This window comes from Cricetulus griseus (genome assembly GCF_003668045.3).
Source record: "Cricetulus griseus strain 17A/GY chromosome 1 unlocalized genomic scaffold, alternate assembly CriGri-PICRH-1.0 chr1_1, whole genome shotgun sequence".
In the NCBI taxonomy this organism is placed as follows: Eukaryota; Metazoa; Chordata; class Mammalia; order Rodentia; family Cricetidae; genus Cricetulus; species Cricetulus griseus.
In genome coordinates, this window is record NW_023276807.1 from 31,341,193 (window position 1) to 31,361,586 (window position 20,394).

Consider the following 20,394-nt stretch of genomic DNA (forward strand, 5'->3'; position numbering starts at 1 on the left):
GACATTTTGTAAAGAATTGTAGTGACAAGAAGTACAAAGTGGTTTTGCACCTTGAAGAAATTTGATTAGTAAGGAACATTATGTTGTCTTGTATAGGGTGGGAAAGAGAAAATTCCAAAGGTAGGTGCCAAGAAATTGAAAAGCTTTCAAAAATAATGAGACTAAGTCAAGGACAAAAGGGTATTTTCAGAAAATTTGCCTAGTTAGTGCTTGTCAAAAGATGAAAAATCTCTTTCCCATATTCTCTCTCTGCCTCTCTTCTTCTCCCCCTCCCACCTTCTCGGTTGTGTGTGTGGACCACAGCCACTTGTGCATGGCTGTGTGTGCACATGCATGTGAAGGTCACAAGTTGACATTCCTGATCTTCCTTCTGTAGATGCTCTCCACCTTGTTTTTGAGATAGGATCCCACTAAACCTGAAGCTCACTATTTAGATCAGTGGTTTTCAAACTTCCTAATGCTGTGACCCTTTAATAAAATTCTTCATGTTGTGGTGACCACCAACCATAAAATTATTTTGTTGCTACTTCATAACTGTAATTCTGCTACTGTAAATGTAAATATCTGATATACAGGATGTCTGATTTGTGACCCCCTGAAGGGGGTCTCCACCCACATGCTAAGAACTGCTAGTTTAGAATGCCTGGTCCTTAAACTTCGTGTTTCTGACTAGGTCTCACTCCTACCCACCCACCGATCCAGCACCTCACACCCACACCCAATGGGAGTACAGCTGAGTACACCTCAGGAAGACTGCTGACTTTCTATGGACAGGGATCTGAATATGGGCTCCCCTGATTGTTTTGAGGGCACTTTAACTGAGCCATCTCTCCAGCCTCAAAATTTTCTAAATTAATCCTGGTCTTTCCTGTGCCTATGTACACTAGGTATAGTCTGAATGCTTGTCGACTGAAAGCTTTCTATGGATTAGATAAAAGTCTACCCACCATTTAAGGCAGCCTATGAGAAGATACATCCCGAGTTTAACAAACCTTTAGGATACAATGTATTTCTGAGCCAGGGAATTTTGTATTTTAATTTTTAAAACCTTCTGATCATAGATCTTCAAAGAGATATAACTGCATGCCCTCTCCAAAATCTGTTATTAGGCTTTTAATTCAGAAACAGAACACATCTGGTATTAAGAGATGATTTTATTAAGTATAATCTGGCACTTCTAGCTGATATGCTTATAAGGTTATTTAGAAAGATCATATTTCCTCCTGAGTAAAGAACTTGGCCATGATATTTAAGGGTTTGATTCAGGGTTCTGACAGTGTTCAGATGGCAGTTATACCATACTAACTAACAGGTATGTGCTACCACTCAGTAATACAATATTTGTTACATATGTAAAATTCATCATTTTCTGAGGATACTGATGTAGATGATGTTGATAATTACCTCTGTGTGGCATAAAGAATGTGCAAGCACAGCATCTTGGATTCATGAATTCATGTTAGAAACTGCAGATCACATGAAGGTTCAACTAAGCAGTCTCCTGTCTCTATGAGATGCATTATTTGGTTTGTTGTTTAGAAATGTTCTTAATTCCATAGACTGATTTCTCATGTTGGAAAATTTGTGGCATCTATGTATCCTAAGACAGAAATGGAGGTGCTGAGCCCCGGAGTCTAAAACACCAAGGAAATAATTTTGTTGACACTTAAACAAAACAAACCCTCTGGTGTTTGCTTTTTGTTGGCTTTGTGTTGCTTGATCTACTGAGCTGTGTGCTTTTGTTGTTTTACCTGGAGGCTAAATAACACACCACAAGCCATTTACATGGCTAGTATCATCACCTTGAGAGAAGCAGGCCACCTCTGAATTTTCAGTCTCAAATCTCACAACTGGCCACTGTTTGACCTGGCATTGTGACTAGAAGACAAGGCCATGCTGTTCCTCTGTGACCTCAACAGGATAAACTTGCATGGCTGAAGACAGCAGGGGAGACGGTGTCTGAGCTGCATACCATATCGGGTCACTCTTATTCACCGTATCTAATATACAAGCATACACACACACACACACACACACACACACACACACACACACACACACAGTGTTGATCTGTCAACTATAGGTGCTTTATTTCAATAATGACTTTGATATTATGGATGTAGTTTACTTTTAAAAGTTACAATGGGTAGGATATTGCTAGCTTAGATTTAAAGAATCATGACTTGTGAACATAAAGATAAACTCCCACTAAAGTCTATAAAGAACATAAAATGTGCTTCCATCAAGTTCTTCCTCCTGAAAAAAATATTATTCTTTAATAAGAACTATACCACATTTCAAGAAAAAAATGTTTCTTTAAATGTATTAAGTACTATGCTACTCTAGCAAATATTTAAATACTATATTGGTTTCTCTGCAGACTTGAATTTAATTTTCCTGTTAGCCAAGATACTGAACCCTCAATTCCATTTTCATTTGCCAGCTTAAATATTTCATTTTCCTATAGAGTGTGTTTTCTAAAGTGTCAAAGGCATACCAAATCTGGTTTATTTTTAAGAGGAATCCAGTGGGGGGGGGCTGTTTATTATTTTGTTTTAATTGTCTTTTTTTCTCTTCAGTTAGTGAGATAGGATATGCTGCTAATAAGGTAATATAACAGTATGTCACCACGCCCTAGTGCCAGCCTTTATTACTGTTAGAAAATGCATATCAAGCTTCTAAAGGGAGCTTGCTAATCTTGTTTGCTGAAATGTCAGACACTTAGTCATACTGCAGTGTTTATATAATCACAAGCCAGAGTCTCATCTTGTGCTGTACCATCTCTACTTTAACCCAAAGTCACTCAGCACAACTACTATGAAGAAAGGTGTATCAGACATTCTTTAATTGTGGGTATTGTCTTTTTCTTCTGCTCATCCATGCTTATGAGACACAGACATCGATTTCAAGCTTTTTTCACATTTGTTTTCAAAGAATATTGATGTCCGATTGAACACTAGTGTCTAGGTATGCTTTTCTCAAAAGCTATTTGCTGAAAAGTTTCGATGTGACTTTTGTTTATTTTAAAGGGCCAAGTGTATCATTTGGCCTCTGTGTGATTCACGTGGTAGCTTTATACCTTTCACATAGCTCATTGGTAGCTCTTCTTACATTTCTCACCCTGGACCACATTCACTCCAGCAGGGACCATGTGGAGAAGGAGTTATGTAAAGCCATGTTAGTGACTCTGCTCTGCTAAATTCCCCAGGTACAACACTACCTGAATTCTCACTCTTTCTATTATGAAAATACAGATTCTTTTTTTAATTGTTGATTTATTTTTATGTGTATGTTGTTTGCCTATCTATGCCCCCTATGGGAGCCAGAAGAGAGCATCACATCCCCTGTAACTGGAGTTACAGATATTCATGAGCTGTCATGTGGGGCAAGGAATGAAACCCAGGTACTCTTGAGATTCTAGCCAGCCCTGAAAATGCAGGTCCTTAATGTCCCAGGGTCTCTTCTATTACAAATGTTACAGACCTCTTGATACCTTAAATCAGAGGAACAAAAAGAAACTTGACTTCTGAGGTACAGTTAAGGGATGGGAAAACTAGTACAGAAGTGATACAGTACATACCTGTGTCATACAGGAAGAAGTCATTCACGTCACACTTTTGAAATGTCTATTTCCTAGATTTTAAAGTTCTGATATGGGGGCTGGGGAGATGCCTCAGCAGTTAAGAGCACTTATTGCTCTTGCAGAAGATACAAGTTCAGGCCCAACTCCGAAATTGTGGCTCACAACCACCTGCAATTCTCACCTTCAGGTGAGGCAATGCCCTCTTCTGGCCTCAGTAGGCACTGTATGCACATAGTGTACCTACCTACCTACCTACCTACCTACATACATACAAGCAAAATACCCAAACACATAAAATGAAAATAAATAAATCTTGGGGAGTCTAATAACGTCTTGCATTGAAATTACAATTCTTTCTCTACAGAGAATGGGTAGAAAGAAATTGAGGCTAACTTCCAGTGTGGAATTGAATGCACCACCTGATCTTTTGCATCTTAATCTTAAAACCCATAACTAAAGCTCTCAGACTGAAAATAGGCTGCAGACAGAAACCAGGAATGTTAGAGCTGTACTGAGGAAGAGAGTACTTAGGCACAGGTGCCCCAGGGAGGTGACTTACATAAGCATTCTTGTCATATGTCAGACAAAAACTAGTATAAGGACTTTGGCTTTCTCATGTAACTCCCTCTGTTCTCTCTCTAATGGCATAGAATACTGCAAGCATGCACATTGTGTTTAAAATTCAGTGGCACTGCTCAGCACTGAGGGCATTTCTATAACAATGCCTAAGCAAACATGGCAAAGGGCTTAGGTACCTGTGAGAGTAGTCATTTGTTAAGTTTCTTTTATACTACATTACCTGAGTTCATTTAGAATATGTGTAGTGTGGGCTGGAATTGTGTTAGCCCTGTGTAACACTGTGTAGTCATCTTCAGATAAATCTTGAATATCAGAATATATGCTTTTTCTGTAAAGACTTCCTCAAAATAAAAATCTCTTTGATGAAATTGGAATTAATGGGCTTCCCTTTAGCATTGTCTAGGCTTCTAGTAAAGGGCTAGAATAGGACAGGTCAAGAGCAATGGTTCCTCCTGCCAGGTAGCATTCATGCTAATATACATAAACGAAAAGTGGCAGAATGTTTAAGTATCTGTGAACTATTCATTTCTCAAGTTCCTTTTTATATCATTCATCTTCCTTGAGTTGTTCTATTAAACATTAGTAAGCCTGTTTCTTCGTAGACTTGTGCTTCTTAATCTTCAGTGTTGGTACTGTTTGTCTGTTTGCTGTGACCCTTTCCTCATGTCCTGAGAAAACTTCACAAAGTTTAAAAATATGTAAACTTCCATTTTTAAAATGTTGATGAGCAATGTTTTTATTTGAGACTCACAATAGATCTTTATGTCTATAAAAAATAGTTTTGGAAATCAGTGAGTTGGGACACATAAAATGAAAGCATTTGTTCCTCAGTCACACACAGAGACAGCTGCTGCCACCAGCTGTTCTTCCTGGATTCCAAAACCCTAACTGGTGGCTGGTTATTTTGCCATAGGACAAGCTGCCATATTTCCCTTCTTACCTCCAGCTATGTTTGGTCATATAATTTGGTCTCTGTAGTTTCTTTAAAAATGAGGAGTGCATTGTCTTCCTCTTCATCTGACCTCCGTGAATGTGGAGACTGGAAAGCCAGCATGAATCACAAAGACAAGGTCACAGCCTAAAATGTCAAAGCCGATACTGGAGGAGACTGAGGCCCTGGTGACCTCAGCATGTGGTTATGTCAAGTCTGAAGGTTATCACCAACGTTCATTATGTGAGGAAAGATGAACTCTCTCTAAACAACTATAATTTGGGGTTAGATTAAACGTAGGTTGTTTTCTTAACGCTCTCAACCAGTAGAAAATAAGTCATATTTTAAGGTAGACCTGGCTAATTTTAATCAGAAACGTGCAGTTGGGGAAGGTAACAGGTTCCCAAATGCCTACCAGTGATTAAACCCAATGTTTAAGAGAATCAGTGTCTCCATTTCTAATTGATGCAGGGAAGTGAGCTCATGGGTCGTCAAGTTGTGAGACATGCTTTGCTGTGCTGACATCTAGGAGCTCATACTTCTTAACTGACATGTAACCTCGTCATACTTAGTGTGTGGAGTAACCTGTAGAAGGGCTCATGGCAGCCACTAGAGTTTTTCACCTGTACCCTCACTGTCCATTCCCATGCCCATGTCACCCTTCACTCAGGACATTGATCCCCTACCCCCCATTTAGGCAATGCTTTCTCAGATAATTGACAAATTAAGTCTATTTTTATACTGAAGGAATACTTTTGTGGTGGGCTCTGATTTTCAAAGGACAATCATAACCACAGGATGAGTGTTAATGTCTTAATGTGTCTCTGCCTGAGAGATGTTAATTTGAGAAGTTTTGTTCCTGAAGACTCAATGACATCAAAAGGCTGAAGAAATCATCTAGTATTTATTACCGAATTTCCTGCCTCTTAAGTTCCGGAAGAAAATAGAGGAACGGATTTGATTTTAGGTCTTTATTTTTATTGGGTTTTTTTGTTAATCAAAATATCCACCCTGCTACTTGTGAAATTAAAATCTGTGCTAGAGAAAATAAGTACCATCTGGGCTGCATTTTTTTCTGCCTCCTCTAGAGAACACTATGCAAAGGAGAATATGCAAAGTAATAGGGCATGCTCACTTCACTGGATGTGTGGGATACCTGGTGTGACACAGTAGATAATCCTCATTTCAGAGTGCTGAAAAACACAATTTACAGAGTGTGTGACATCAAGTTACTAGAATACCTAGCAGTTTTGCTATCTCTTCAGAAATTTACTCAGGAAGTGCAATCTGTAGTTTTAGTAAATGACTCTGTGTGTGCGCGCATGCATGTGAGACAGAGAAAGGGAGGGAGAGAGAGAGAGAGTTTACACAGCAGTTCTCCATTTTTTATTAAACTATATGCTCATTTACATTACATTTCTAGGTCTTATTAAAACTGTATGTTGCTCAGATTTGAACATTTCCCATTCTGCTAAAATAAAAGCTAGTTTCTTATTGGGGCCACTAAAGAAATTTTTCAGATGTAATTTTCTAAGATTGTTGCAGTCTTTTAAGCCTCTACAGTTGCAACATGGGGTATTAATTTCAATGGGTTCTGGGTGATTTTGATAGATCGGAGAAAATAATCGTGGCTGAGCAAGGAATATTCTAGAAACTGGTAGCCAAGTAGCCCGATCACTGGTTATACAGTAGGCTACAGTGCTTTCTAGCAATATGTCGTGATAAAAGGGAACTCTCATATAAGCACTAAACAGATTTCGTCCTGCATAACTCACAAGATCAACTTGGATGCTTGTGGTGGCCTAAATGAGAAAGCGGAAGCAGATGAGATGCAGCCAGCTTCCTACCCCGGCCAGCATGCCATGTCTACCACTGACTATTACGACTCTAGCCCCCTGAGCCACATTAAACTATTTCTTCCTGAAGTATCTCTTGGCTAGGATGTTTTATCACAGTAATAGAAAAGTAACTAGCACAGCATATTTGAGATAGTGGTGCTGGGTGTGAAGTGTGTAGGAATTCTGTCTTATTTTTGTAATTTTTCTGTAAATCTAAAATTATTTCAAAATAGTTCCATATTGAAAGCCAGAGAGAGCCAGGGAGCATTAGTGTCTTCAAGTGCAGAGAAGAAATGACAATAGCTGCCTGTCCTTGTTGGCACAGTCATTGAGGCCATGAACATAAGACACGGAATCAAATCCAGCTGCTGTTTGGTGCTGTGACTCCTCATTTAACTTCACCCCTCTTCCCACCTTTGGTCACCTCTTCCTTTTCCTGTCAAAGTTGTTCTCGCTTCCTTAAAGCTTCTGTGGTTACTTTATTTAAGGTGAAATGTTGCCTCTCTGTTGCCAAGTTACTAAAACAATCCTCCTTTCTTCGTTTCTCTTTGTAATCCATTCCACACCCTCTGGGCATGCCGTGGTTAAGCCTTCTTACCTAAGAGCTGGGCCTAATGGCCACTGACATTTAATCAAATAACAGTTATAATACATTTACTCATAAGTAAAAGTTGAATACAATTTGGGCACTGACATCTAAGAGAATAGGGATTTCATCATCAAATATCTTAACAGAACCCATTTTGTTAAATAACCATAATTACAGGTTTTGCATCTGTGATTCCAGAGGATTTTGCTGTTCTGCATTCTTTGAAGCCTCAGAGTCGAGCATTGTGCACTGGCTTCTGGAAATACCTAGAATGTCTCTAAAGACAGCCAGGACTCCTTTAGAACATGAGTCTGGAAGACTTTCTCATCCAAAGGCTTTACACTCCCAGTTATCCAAGCATGACTTCTGCAGTCTTCAAACTGTCCTGAGATCTAAGGACATAGTTTAATTGGTGATGTTCTTGTCTATCGATGGGAGGACCTAAGTTTTAACCCCGGAGCCCACATAAAAAGAGGGGTAGTTTGGAATCCCAATGCTGAGAGGGCTGAGGCGGAAGAACCCCTGAGGCTTTCTCAGCCAGCCTAGCCTCCTTGGTGAGCTCCAGGACAGTGAGAGAGAGACTTGTCTCAAAAAAAAAAAAAGTGGTAGGTGGTGTCTGAGGAAAACACACACACACACACACACACACACACACACACACACACACACACACACACTGTTTTTTAAGCAAGTGTTTAAAATAGTATTACAAATGCTGATTTCCCTGATCATGTGAAGATTTGTGCTTTTAGTATTTGGGAGTTTTTCTTTATTGAATTTGACACAAAAGTTCTTTGGATTCTTATTCTCACGGTAGTCACGTTTAGTCGTTTTTCTCTTTGTTTCTATGACTAAGTCTTGACATATCAGATCATTTTCTCCCTTTTGTGCTAACTCGTACTTACAGCTGGCTCACTTCTCTGACTCATGGCAACAGCTCAGCTGATTGTGAGAAGAGAAAGTTTAAATTCAAAATGGCCAGGAGTGTTCCTGGGTGTGTGTGTGTGGGGGGTAAACAGTTTAACTTGGTTTGTTTTGCTTCTAATGTCCTCTGTAATACATTGCCTGGAGAAGTGTCCCTATGCTGGTGACTTCATTTCTTCAGTGGCTCATAATGTAATAGTAGACTTTGCTAGTCTTCTATTTGTAGTTTATCTTTTTTTGATATTATGGGGGGGGGCAGGAAGCTGGTTTATTTTCTGGCTCTGGAAGTTTGTTGTTTTTTTTGTTGTATTATGTTTGTGTTTTCTCTTGTGAGACAAGGTCTTATTCGGTAGCCCAGGTTGGCATGAAGCTCACTGCATAGCCCAGGCTGGCCTCATATTTACTAGTCTTTTCTGCCTCAGCATCCTGAATGCTAGAGTTATAGGCATGAGCCATCATGCCTGGGCTTCTTTTTGAGTGTTTAAAGCCCTGTGTAATTCAGATTTACTGTTGTCTGGTAGCCCCAGACAACTGATGAGAACCATGTTTATGATAAGGTCTGAAAGTGTCAGACTCTCAGACCACAGCAGTAAAGCCCAACTCACCAGCAATGCGCATTGTTCTGTGAGAGAATTTTCTTTCAGTCATCCCAGCCTGGAAAGAGTTATACCAGTTTAAAAGGAGGCTGGAGCCAGATTCCACACAACAATCTATATGTACATCTTCCAGGCAGCAAGCTAATGTTTTACCTACAGAGACCAAAAATACCGAGTGACGTCCTTTTCATGTTTGCCTCACCAGAGCTAGCAATGACAGCCCATCGGGGTCTGAGAACCTTCTAGAATATTACCAGAAAAGACCTCTCCCATATCTTAGCCAGGAGTCATACTTTTTGATAAACACACCCACACCTGAAAAAAGAAAAAACCACAAATAGATGTTACAGTGTCTTCATTCAGAAAAGGAACAGCTCTCCTATCATTTCTTTAAAGAGTGGTTTGGACAAATATTTGCATGAATTTGATTTTGTCCCCTTGGTTATTCCACATCATGTTACAACTTCAGGAGCAGTATAAAAACTAATACTAACACTAAAGGTGGATTTACAACCAAGTATGGGTAGACTTAATTTGTTATTGTTTGTGTTTTTTAATAATAACCTTTCATTAAAGAGTTTATTTTATCCCCGAAAGAATTATTTTACTGTGTATCTAATTTTTCCCTCTACTAGCCTAATAAGTTCAAATGAAAAACCTTAAACAGGCATTTCAAATACATCCTTTTAATGACTGTTTTTCATTACAAAACTAATTTAGGCCCATTCTTCATAGCTAAAAATACATAGAAAAGATAAAAATTTCTTTAGTCACACAAATTAATATTTTTTGATTCACAGCTATAGACCAAAGTTGGTAAAGAAAATCCAGCTGACACAACGTGGCTGTGTGCTAATGTGACAAATGCTCTTGAGTGTCTTCTCAGTCAGCGATGCTTTGTATGTAGTTACTCATTTACTCTCATGCAGAATTCCTTCTAGATCTCGGGGTGCCCTGGAGTCCACAGCTGTTCTTCAGAAAACTTCATATGATGCTCTAAGTCATTCTTAATGCCTTGCACACCAAAATCACTGTATTATAAAAGCCATTCTGGGTGAAAAATTAATACCACTAGAACTTGTTGTTTTGTTTGTTTTAAACAGGCCATGAAATAGAAAGTACACTGTATATTATTCTATGAAAATTGTGGGTCAAACAAGTCAACTTTTGGTTTCAGGACTCTATCTTTCAAGAATATGAATTGTTTCCCTAAGTGTTACCATAATTTGTGTGTGTGTGTGTGTGTGTGTGTGTTTTATGACTTCTGTAAATCAAGCAAAATTAGCTCAAAAGGAAAGATTTCTTTCTAAAAATCTAATTTTTATTTATTTTATCTATTTATTTATATTATTTTTATTTAAGTTATTTAATTATTTTAATTACTGGACATGGCAGTACATAACTATAATCCCTACACCCTAGAAGCACAGACTAGCTAGCATTGTCTACATGTGAGACACTGATTCGAAACAATATAAACAAACAAACAGCAAAACGAACACATTTTTCCTGGTTGTAATTCAAGAACAGGATGGCCCAGGGCCAGATCATGTTTGTATTGGGAGGTGTGGTGGGTAGCCATTTGTACTTGAATTTGATGTAGTGTCAGCTGGGCACTTGTTTTAGCTTAGGAGGCAGAGCTGTGAACTGTGGACAAAGGAGAGTCTTTCCATAGGCCAGGGCACTCTCTATACCAGAGCCTTTTCCTTTTCTTTATGTCTTATATAAAAGTAGTTGTTCCCACAATAGGCTGTGAGAGAAAAGACCTGTGGATGGAATCAGCCATCTGTTGCAGAAAAAAATGAGTGTTCCGTGAAATGAAAAGGGAACTCTTGCCATGTGTTTTAAGGGCGTCTCTCGTGATATGGTAGGTAACCTACTCAATTACAAGCTGACTCAGTAGGCAGAATGCGTGTATGCATGTGTGTGCATACATGTGTGTGCGAACACACATGCATGAGAGTACACGCATGTACTAGAGTTCTGAGGTTTCCCTGCAGCTCCTGAGATAAACATGCCTGCCTGTCAGACATTACCTTACAAACAAATGTAAGAGGGGTTTCTTCAGTATTGGGTGTGCTTAACTGCTGTGTCCTTCTGCACATATACAGTGAGCACACAGATTGTCCCAAGTTTTGCCGTGTTGAGTGCTGCCACCAGCCACTCCAGTTGAGGTTTTCAATTTTGTCATCTGGTTCTGATCCTGTGTAAGGGAGAGTACCAAGAACATAATACTTTTCCATTCAGAAGGATCTTCACTTTAATTGTGAAAATTCTGAGAGTAACCAAAATAAGCATTTTTAAAAAAATGTATCTTTTGGGGATAGAAACGACAACAGATAAATTTTTATTTGGGTTTTAAAGCTATGTTCTGTGATTCTGAGTGATTCTGAGTTACTCAAGAAAAATAGACGTCATGTGTGTTGAGATGCTTCCAGGAGAAGCATATGCCAGCACATAGCTTCTGTAACCTTTGAGCATGCTTCAGTGAAAGCTTGTGGGAACGTGAAGGGAGCTGTGTGCTGCATAAGTCACACAGATGCTGTAGGCTGTGGCCAGCAGTGACTGTTGCTGCCCAAGGTGCTTTTCAAAGGCACAGTTCAAGATACTGAAAAAAATAATTCTGCATAGTACTGCTTGGATACAGATATTTGCTTTCCTGTTTTTATTTAGGTAGGTTCCAGAAAATGACCCCATCTGGCATGGGAATCTGCCTTCACAGTTCATTATACAATAACTAGGACAGGCTAAAACTTCTTAGTGGTGAAATGGGTGGCTTGTAACATAACCATTCCCTCTTACCTTGAGAGGGAGGGAGGGAGAGACAGAGACAGTGTGTGTGTGTGTGTGTGTGTGTGTGTGTGTGTGTGTGTGTGTGTGTGTGTGTGTGTGGTGCTTAGAATACTCTAGCAATAAAAGCTTCAAAGACAGTGCTTTCCAAATAGGCTCTTATTTTGTTGTATAAGAATACCAAAAGCTTTAATAGGAGGAAAAGTGGGTGTGTTGTATATTTTTCTGAATGTTGGAGATCAGTGTTGTTTGATACCCAAGGAAATCAGGTCATATGAGGAACTGGCCTTGAGAATACATAGCCTGAGTCATCTGCAGATGACCATGTGTTCATGTGGCTGTCTGAGCTAAAAAGAGCATTGTGTCACTGAGACCACCCATGAGCCAACAACCGTTGTTCATCCATTCTCACTTCTGGGGATTTTTGCTTCTAATACTCTAAAAACATGAAGCTTTGGTGAGGAGTGGGTAGTTGCTTACTTGCTTAGTTCTTTGAGAGACGATCTTACTGTATTCAAATTTGTGATCCTCCTGCCTCAGCCTCACAAGCACTTGGATCACAGGCATGTATGAGCATACCTGGGCAATACAGGCTTTTTTAAAATTCCAGTTTTGTGACCATATTGTATGATCAGTTAAACTTGAGAACTCCCTTTTAGAGACACGATTTTAAAATTAGGCTTGCAGCTTGACACTTTGTTTGGAAGAAACCAGAACATGAAGGGAATACACTTCCTGCCGTGGTTCTCATAGTCAGTGCACACAGGTCACTTTCTGTGAAACACATATGCCAAAGTTAACTTGTAGCTGTGTCATCTCAGAGGTTGTGTTCTTTGTGTAGAGGAGACATTGTCATCATGACATGCTGTTGTATTCAGCTGCAATTTTTCCCAGACAGTTCTTCGGTACCCAGATTAGAAAAGGTCTATCAGTGTACACTGTAGAATGCATGGCCATCCAAAGGGAAGCAGGGGGAAGTAGAATTAGGGCATCACAGAAAACAAGAACCATTGTTATTTAATATATGGACAGTCTCTTGATTCTTTTAAGTAGAACTTCATTTTAAAATCTGCTGACCCTGTCTGGAATTCATACGATTTGGTCGTAATTCTTAAAATTCCTGGTTATAGACCATCCCACAAGGACACTGGAATACAAACCTGTAGTGTAGTCTAGAAAAATCTTTGGTAATACAAATACACAGGCTTCTGGCAAATGGCATCTCTCCTAACCTCAGTTTCCTTATCTTTAAAATGAAGAGGCTTGAACAGATACACTGTAAGCTGCCAGTAGCTGTTAACACTCCATGACAATAAATCTTTACTGCAGTCAGCACCTGGCATTGAGTGTTTCCTGTGTGCTAGGCACTGGTGGATAGTTTCCTGTGAGAACCCTAGGGCCAGCTTCCTGATGCTGCTCAGATCAAAGGGTGCTGCTTAGATGCTAAAGGAATTGGGAAAAACTAAGATGAGCAGCACAGAAGGAAGAGGCGCTGGATAGTGAGGGTGTCAGGAAGCAAAGAAGCCAGCTGTAATAAAGTAAAGCCCTCCACATGTCTGCATCTTCAAAATGGCCTCTGATGGTAGGCTTTGCAGGACAAAGTCTACCAACTGCCACACACTTTTTTTAATTAAAGCTGCCACCCTGCAACCTTAATCTTTCAGGATAAGTTTTCCTCAATTTAGAAGGCTAAAATTCCTAATTGCAGACACACCATCTATCTCAGCATGTATACCAAAGCCAAATCTTGATTGCCTAACACAGAAGAAGAAAGGTATTAGAAATTCCTTTAGGACTGTTGTGTCTTTGTCTAAGTGCTTTCTGTCTAGTCTTGTGTTGGAGAATTCGGTGGCTGGTTTCAGGGTAGCAAACAGATAGTGTGGAAGTCATAGTTACTGAGAGCTAGTTACGTTACCTGCCCTGTTGAATAAAATGGCAGCTTTTGTTCATCCAGAATATTGATTGCTTATTTACTATTTGTCAGGTATTTTTCTAGAATCTAGACATTCAAACTAAGAGATTCTCACTGTAAGCACACATACATGCACACACACATACACACCTAAGAGGTTCTCACTATAGTCATACACACAAACACACACTCATTATATAGATGATTATATATATATATATATATATATATATATATATATATATATGATACAGTGTTATCAGTGTGATGATTTTTTTTCCAAGACAGGGTTTTCTGTGTACAACTGGCTGTCTTGGAACTCTCTCTGTAGATCAGGATGACCTCAAACTCACAGAGATTTGCCTGCCTCTGTCACCCAAGCGCTGGGATTAAAAACACCATCTGGCAGGGATTTTTAAAATAAACACATCAGTAACCCACTGACCTTGCTCAGAACCTAAACACTTACTTGTTTGCTCTTTATTTTCTATTGACAAAAACTTATTGAGTCATATCAGCTCGCCAGTGGCTAGAGAGATAGCTCATTTGGTAAATTATTGCCATGCAAGCCTGAGGACCTTCATTCAAATCCCCAGTACCCGGGTACAAGGCTGGGCCTGGTGGTGTGTGCCAGTGTTTTCAGCAAGGGCAGGATGAATGGATGGGAGACAGCAACAGGCAAATCCCTGGAAACTCCTGGGCAAGCCAGCCTGAACTATGTGCAGAAGGTTCAAGGGATACTGTCCCAAACTAAAGGGGGAAGATGCCTGAGGGCCAACACCCAAAGTTGTTGACTGTATACCCTCCTACATATGAATAAATATGTAGATATGAGAGATTAAATCACATGTAGGTATGCACATGTCTGTGTGTACGTGTGTGTGTGTGTGTGTGTGTGTGTGTGTGTGTGTACATGTTACCTGTATATAATACTTACTTGTGTATGCTCCTAAGTGACACAAAAGCCAAGCAGGCAAATAATCAAGAGAAGTCTGGATTTGTGTTCACATGTTTGTCAGGATATTTGGTTGGAGAGAAAGTAAAGAAAGGAAGACGGGGGGGGGGGGTCAGAAGATGAAGAGAAGGAGAAGGGGGGGAAGAACAGTGCTTTCAAGGAACCCCACCCAGTAGGTGGTCACTTTTTCCTCACTCCAGCTCTTCTGTCTTTTCTATATCAGGTGTACTACTATTCATTTCAAATCAGACAAGAAAGAAAAAGTAATGTGGCCATTAGAAACATTGTTCTTCACGCCTTTAATCCCAGCACTCGGGAGGCAGAGGCAGGTGGATCTCTGTGAGTTCGATGCCAGCCTGGTCTACGGAGCAAGTGCCAGGATAGGCTCCAAAGCTACACAGAGAAACCCTGTCTCAAAAAAACAAAATAAATAAATAAATAAATGAAACATTGTTCTTGAGTGCACCCACAGCTATGAGAAAGAACATTTGCAGAAAGTCCTTCCACTACAGAAAAAAATTTAAAATCTCAGGGAATTTTTTTCCCTTTGCTGGTTAGATGTCCCTTCCAAGAATCACCAAGCTGCCTCATCTCAACCTGCTCCCCTTACCAAGAAAGCGGAAGTGGTCATAGCCTTTGCCACCAAACTATGGGTGAAGTATAATTGTGCTACCTCTGTGAAACAATGTAGGAGCAAACCTCTGCTGGACTGAATCAAACAAGCCACGAATGCAGTTAGCCCAAGCTGTGAGTCATCCATGGACTCAGATTAAAGAGCTGTGTTGTGTTTACCTTTCTCCTTATTTTCATTGTAATTGAGAAGATTGACTTTGTTAGCTCTGGCACTGTGTTCTGAGGGGGAATATATGGATTTCAGGCATTGACTCCTTTTTTAGCGTTGCCACATCACAACTGTAAAGCAGGGGGACAATGATGGTTAATAATGGTTTTGATGTCTGCTTTGTCCTCCCTGTACAGTTTGCTTTTTTTTTTTTTTTTTTAAGGATAGGATAAATAGAAATCGTTAGATGTGTATTGGCTAAGTAATTAAGTCCTTGAGTTTTAGCTTCAATAGCAAAGGGACAGAAATTACTGTAAGCTTTATCTCCAAAAGAAATACATTTAGGACTGCATGTGTGTGTGTGTGTGTGTGTGTGTGTGTGTGTGTGTGTGTGTGTGTACATGAATACAGTGCCAATGGAGACCAGAAGAGGGCCTCAGATCTTTTGGAACTGGAGTTACAGGTGGTTGTGAGCCACCAGATGTGGGTGCTGGGAACTAAACTGTGGTCTTCAGGAAGAGCCCTATAATCTCTACTACGGAGGCATAGCTCCAGCCCCAGCACAGCTCTGACTGATTGCTTGTCATGGTTATGCAATATTTTATATGTTTGTCACCATGCTTCACTGCTTTTTTAGATGAAGGTATGGAACATGGTACATAAAACCTAAGTGTCTATGGTGGAAATGTATGGTAAGAGTCTGTTTTCTTTAAAACCTTGTTTTTTGTGACTTTTTTTCCCCATTAGAGAGCAGAAAGACAGACTCGAACTATGGATTCAGCTCAATATGCAGAATTCTGTGAAAGCCGACAGCTAAGCTTCTGTAAGTACACATGTAAGTTACAGATATGTGAGGGATTGTTCCTTAGAAACTGATGTATTCAATATATGATGCTGCTTTAGAACTGTTACAGAAACAGCATCTGTACTGGAGAAGTCTGAAGGTTTGCTATGTTCTCCTGTTATACAATCAATCATGTTAGGAGATTTGAGAGCATATGCATACACAGAAAGCCATAGAATTATTCATACAGGCTTTAGTCAGATCAGTTACTTTTTCTTACTATTCTTACTTCACTTCCCAATTTCTTAGTCATGTTTACTGAAGTAGTATTGCTGACTGTACTGGCCCATCGTGAATATTAATAGTCAGGACATTTAAAAGCTCCCAATATTAATTCTAAACCCTAACCCCCCCTTTATGCACTCTCATGTTTCCACAAAGTAACATCTCAATAGTGCGTTTCATTTTGTCCTTAACCTTCTCCTGTAGCATGCACTAAGTGCCAGCCAGTATTATGAGTCAGTGCTCCTGCCACAGGAGTGAAGCAGTAAAGTCAGTGCCTTCCCATCACTGAACAGCAGTTGCTGAAAAGTGCTTAAGACCCTCACAGTGGGTTAGATTGTGTAGCAACAGCCCAGTGATGACTAAGGTTTTTGGGCTAAAGGTCAAAGAGAAAGTGCAATGAAAAGTCCATTTAAAAATATGACAAAGTCACACATGACCCTGATCTGAGAAGTTATAGAAACAATGATGTCTTTAAATGAAAAGCAATTGTGTGGTCACGATAACCATGTATTTGATTTGGAAAAAGAAAATGAGAAAAGCATTTTAGATCATGAAGTGCAAATAAATGACACATTTCAAATAGCACTGCCCCATGCAAACATCAGTAAAATACAAGAAAACATGTTTTGGAAGATTTTTTTCTAACAGAATATATTTTCCAATCTGACTAACAACTTGGCATCAGACATCTGTGAAGCATTAAGTAAATGACACTTCAGATCATGGCAATTTCAGCAAATGAAAGGGTTTTGTATGGTAATTTGGGGGTTTAAATACGGCATTCAAGTATTTTATAAGCATAAATCTCCAGCTCATAAAGTAGCATTTAGTTCAGTTAGACTATTTTTTAAATCATATTTTAAACTGAATTCACAAGGAGAAATGGAGTGCCGCTCCACACTAAAACTGATGGCCTCAGTCTGGTAATGCATCTTCATTTGAAAATTGGATTTTGTTACTTCTTTTCTGTTGTTGAAGGGAGAACAAAAAGCTATAGTAGATGAAACTTGATATTTTCTCCTTCTGATAAAATTGCAGATTAAGCAGTATATTATGCATAATTTTCTTTTCTGTGGAGAGAAAGGATTTTAGCATTAAAAATATTTGCTCATATAGTATCCGTGGAAGCCTCATTATGAACCCTGGGTAGAAGAACCTGTTTTCTGTGACAGAAATAACAAAGCTGAGAGGGCTCATCCCAGCAGATCCAGAAGCCAGCCCTGGGCAGGCAGGGCACTGTGTTCTTTGCAGTCTCCTCCTTCTAATGAATTATCAAGGCATGGGAACCTTGACCTGCCATGTGCCTTATTAATTATCTGTTCATGACAGTCCCTGGGATCACTAGTGTTGTGCATACTGGATGACATCCACATGCACACTGTGGCACATGTACACATGACTCCCATACCCTACACAGACAGATATTAGAAAGTGGTAAAGACTGGACTCTAGAATTTCACTAAAGAAATATATTTTTGCTGTGCAGTGATGGTACACACTTTTAATCCTAGCACTCAGGAGGCAGAGGCAAGCAGATCTGTGAGTTCGAGGCTAGCCCGGTCTACAAAGTGAGTTCCAGGACAGCCAGGGCTACACAGAGGGACCCTGCCTCAAAAAAAACACAAATGAACAAAACAAAATACAGATATATAATCATTTGAGAATTTGTTATAGAAATAGATGTGGTGAGTCTGTTTGCACCAAGTATTTTACTCTCTGGGAGTGCAATGGGTGCTTACATTTCTACATTTTGAGTGCTTACAGAGACACTGCTGATTCTCTCACACTGTGGCAGGGTGGAGATGTGGCTTAAAAACTAACACTGATCCTTTCTTACCTTTAAGACTTTTGCTCAAAGCAGTCTCCTGCGCCTCTGCTTTCATAATGTTCTGTCAGAGGGAGGTGGGGATAAGGTCCATTTTATTGATCTTGCCAAACTGCTGCCTCTTAACTTTAACTTGAGAAGTAATCCACAGATGCTGAACAGAGCTTGTGAGCCGTTCCAGCTTGCTAGTTACATGGAATGGTGCCTGTCAATTTGTGAAGGCGGTTACTTTAGAGAGATAGCTTTAAGGGGGATTATCATAATTCTGCCACTTTGGACAGCTTTGGACATGTGCTTCAATAGCAGGACTTCATGTCTCTGTGATTTATGTAAAAGAAAACTCTCCTGTATGTGGAATGCATGAGAATTCTGACTAGAGCCAAACATCATGCTCTGAGTGGAGACTTTGACAGACCAGCAAAGCCAGAGTAGTCAAAAGGATAATTGGGATTTTTTGTTTTTTAAGATTCCCTTACAGACTTGATAAAATCTTACTATCCACATTTTCCCCTCTAAATGACTAGATAATTAGTAATGTCTAAGCAAGGCCCCATGTCAGTTCTACTCTGCTTAGTACTGGGGCAATTACAGTGTTTGGTGATGGATAGTTTTGTTTGGGTTTTTTTTGTTTTGTTTGTTTGTTTTTCAAAACAGGATTTCTCTATGTAGACCAGGCTGGCCTCAAACTCACAGAGATCAACCTGCCTCTACCTCCTGAGTGCTGGAATTAAAGGTGTGCACCACCACCCAGCCAATTACAGGTATTTAATGAAAGGTTGTATGCTGCTTGTTTCCATATCTGCATGATACGATTAGTATCCAGGAACTTCAGGCATATTCTCTAACAACAAGAACTTAAACTGTGGTCTGAGAAATCTATGCATACATGAAATATTTGTGGTTACTTCCATAAATGATGTAAGACGTTTACCTTTGTCCCGATGGTCAGGATTGGTGTGAATGAAGAAGAGTGATAGAAGAGCAGACAGAACACAAGGGACTAGACTGAAGGCCAGCTCAGTTTCCTGGTGATAAGGGCAGGTTGCAGTAAGTTTGGTTTTTGGAGAGTCAGGCCTAAGAATTAGAATATATCCATAGTCAGCAAAGACATAAGTACAGGTTTTCTTGGGCCAGCAATGGTTTGTTTAATTCTCAGTTCACAATTTTGAGCCTATTTTAGTAGTAGGCACCTTTTGAGAAGGATTGGAAATGCAGTTTCTCTGTATTCCTTCATCACAGCTTTTTCTTCCAAAATTTTATTTCTGTAAAAATAAAGTTGCATAGAGAAATCAGCTTTTCTCTGATAATAACTAAAACTCTGGCCAGTGGTAACATAGTCTAGAGCACTGTGAGAAATACAATGGTGAAAAGATATGGTGTATCATGCTGTCCACCATAGAGAGACTAGAAGGTGTGATGTTCCATGTTACCCACCGAAGAGAGATACAAGACCCAAGGGCATGAGGGATTTGTGGAACGCAACCATTGTATTGCTTCTTAACCAGGGTTTCCAACTTAGATTTCTTGAGACTAAAAATAAAGTAGATGTTAAAAGAACTTCCCAAACATGGTTTCTATGACTGTTATTTCTTCTATGCAGTTTTGAGAAGTGTTTCCAATTTCTGACAGTCGTACAAAGGCTAAAACACATTAAAAATGAAAACTTTTCACTTTCTTTTAAATTAATAGCCAAAAAAGCTTCCAAATTTCGAGACTGGCTGGACTGCGGCAGTATGGAGATAAAGCCCAATGTTATAGCTATGGAAATTCTGGCATATTTAGCATATGAAACAGTGGCACAGGTAAGAGTCTGAACTGTCAATCCAGCTACTCCTGCTGATCTCTCCTCCCTGGGTCCATGGCCAGTTCTTTATCTGCTACTCTAGCTGGAATGAGAAGAGCATAAATTTTCTCCTGAAACACATCATATTCTAGAATTTAGCTAAATTATGTTTCTTTGTATCGCTAGTTCTCAGGGCTTTAAGTTTTTGTTTTGTTATTTTTTCTAAGAATACTGTTATT

The 20,394-nt window shown here is 39.5% G+C and overlaps 1 protein-coding gene across 5 annotated transcripts in view; it reads left to right on the forward strand.

Annotated features, from left to right (window-relative positions):
- Positions 1 to 20,394, forward strand: part of Supt3h (SPT3 homolog, SAGA and STAGA complex component) — a 342,495-nt gene that overhangs the window by 239,009 nt on the left and 83,092 nt on the right. For 4 of the 5 annotated variants that reach the window (XM_027387432.2, XM_027387433.2, XM_027387437.2 and 1 more), the window contains exons 7-8: positions 16,226 to 16,313; positions 20,062 to 20,174. In XM_027387432.2, the coding sequence (XP_027243233.1) occupies positions 16,226 to 16,313; positions 20,062 to 20,174 (201 nt within the window). The remainder of the gene's footprint in view (positions 1 to 16,225; positions 16,314 to 20,061; positions 20,175 to 20,394) is intronic. The other variant, XM_027387434.2, reaches the window with a different exon arrangement.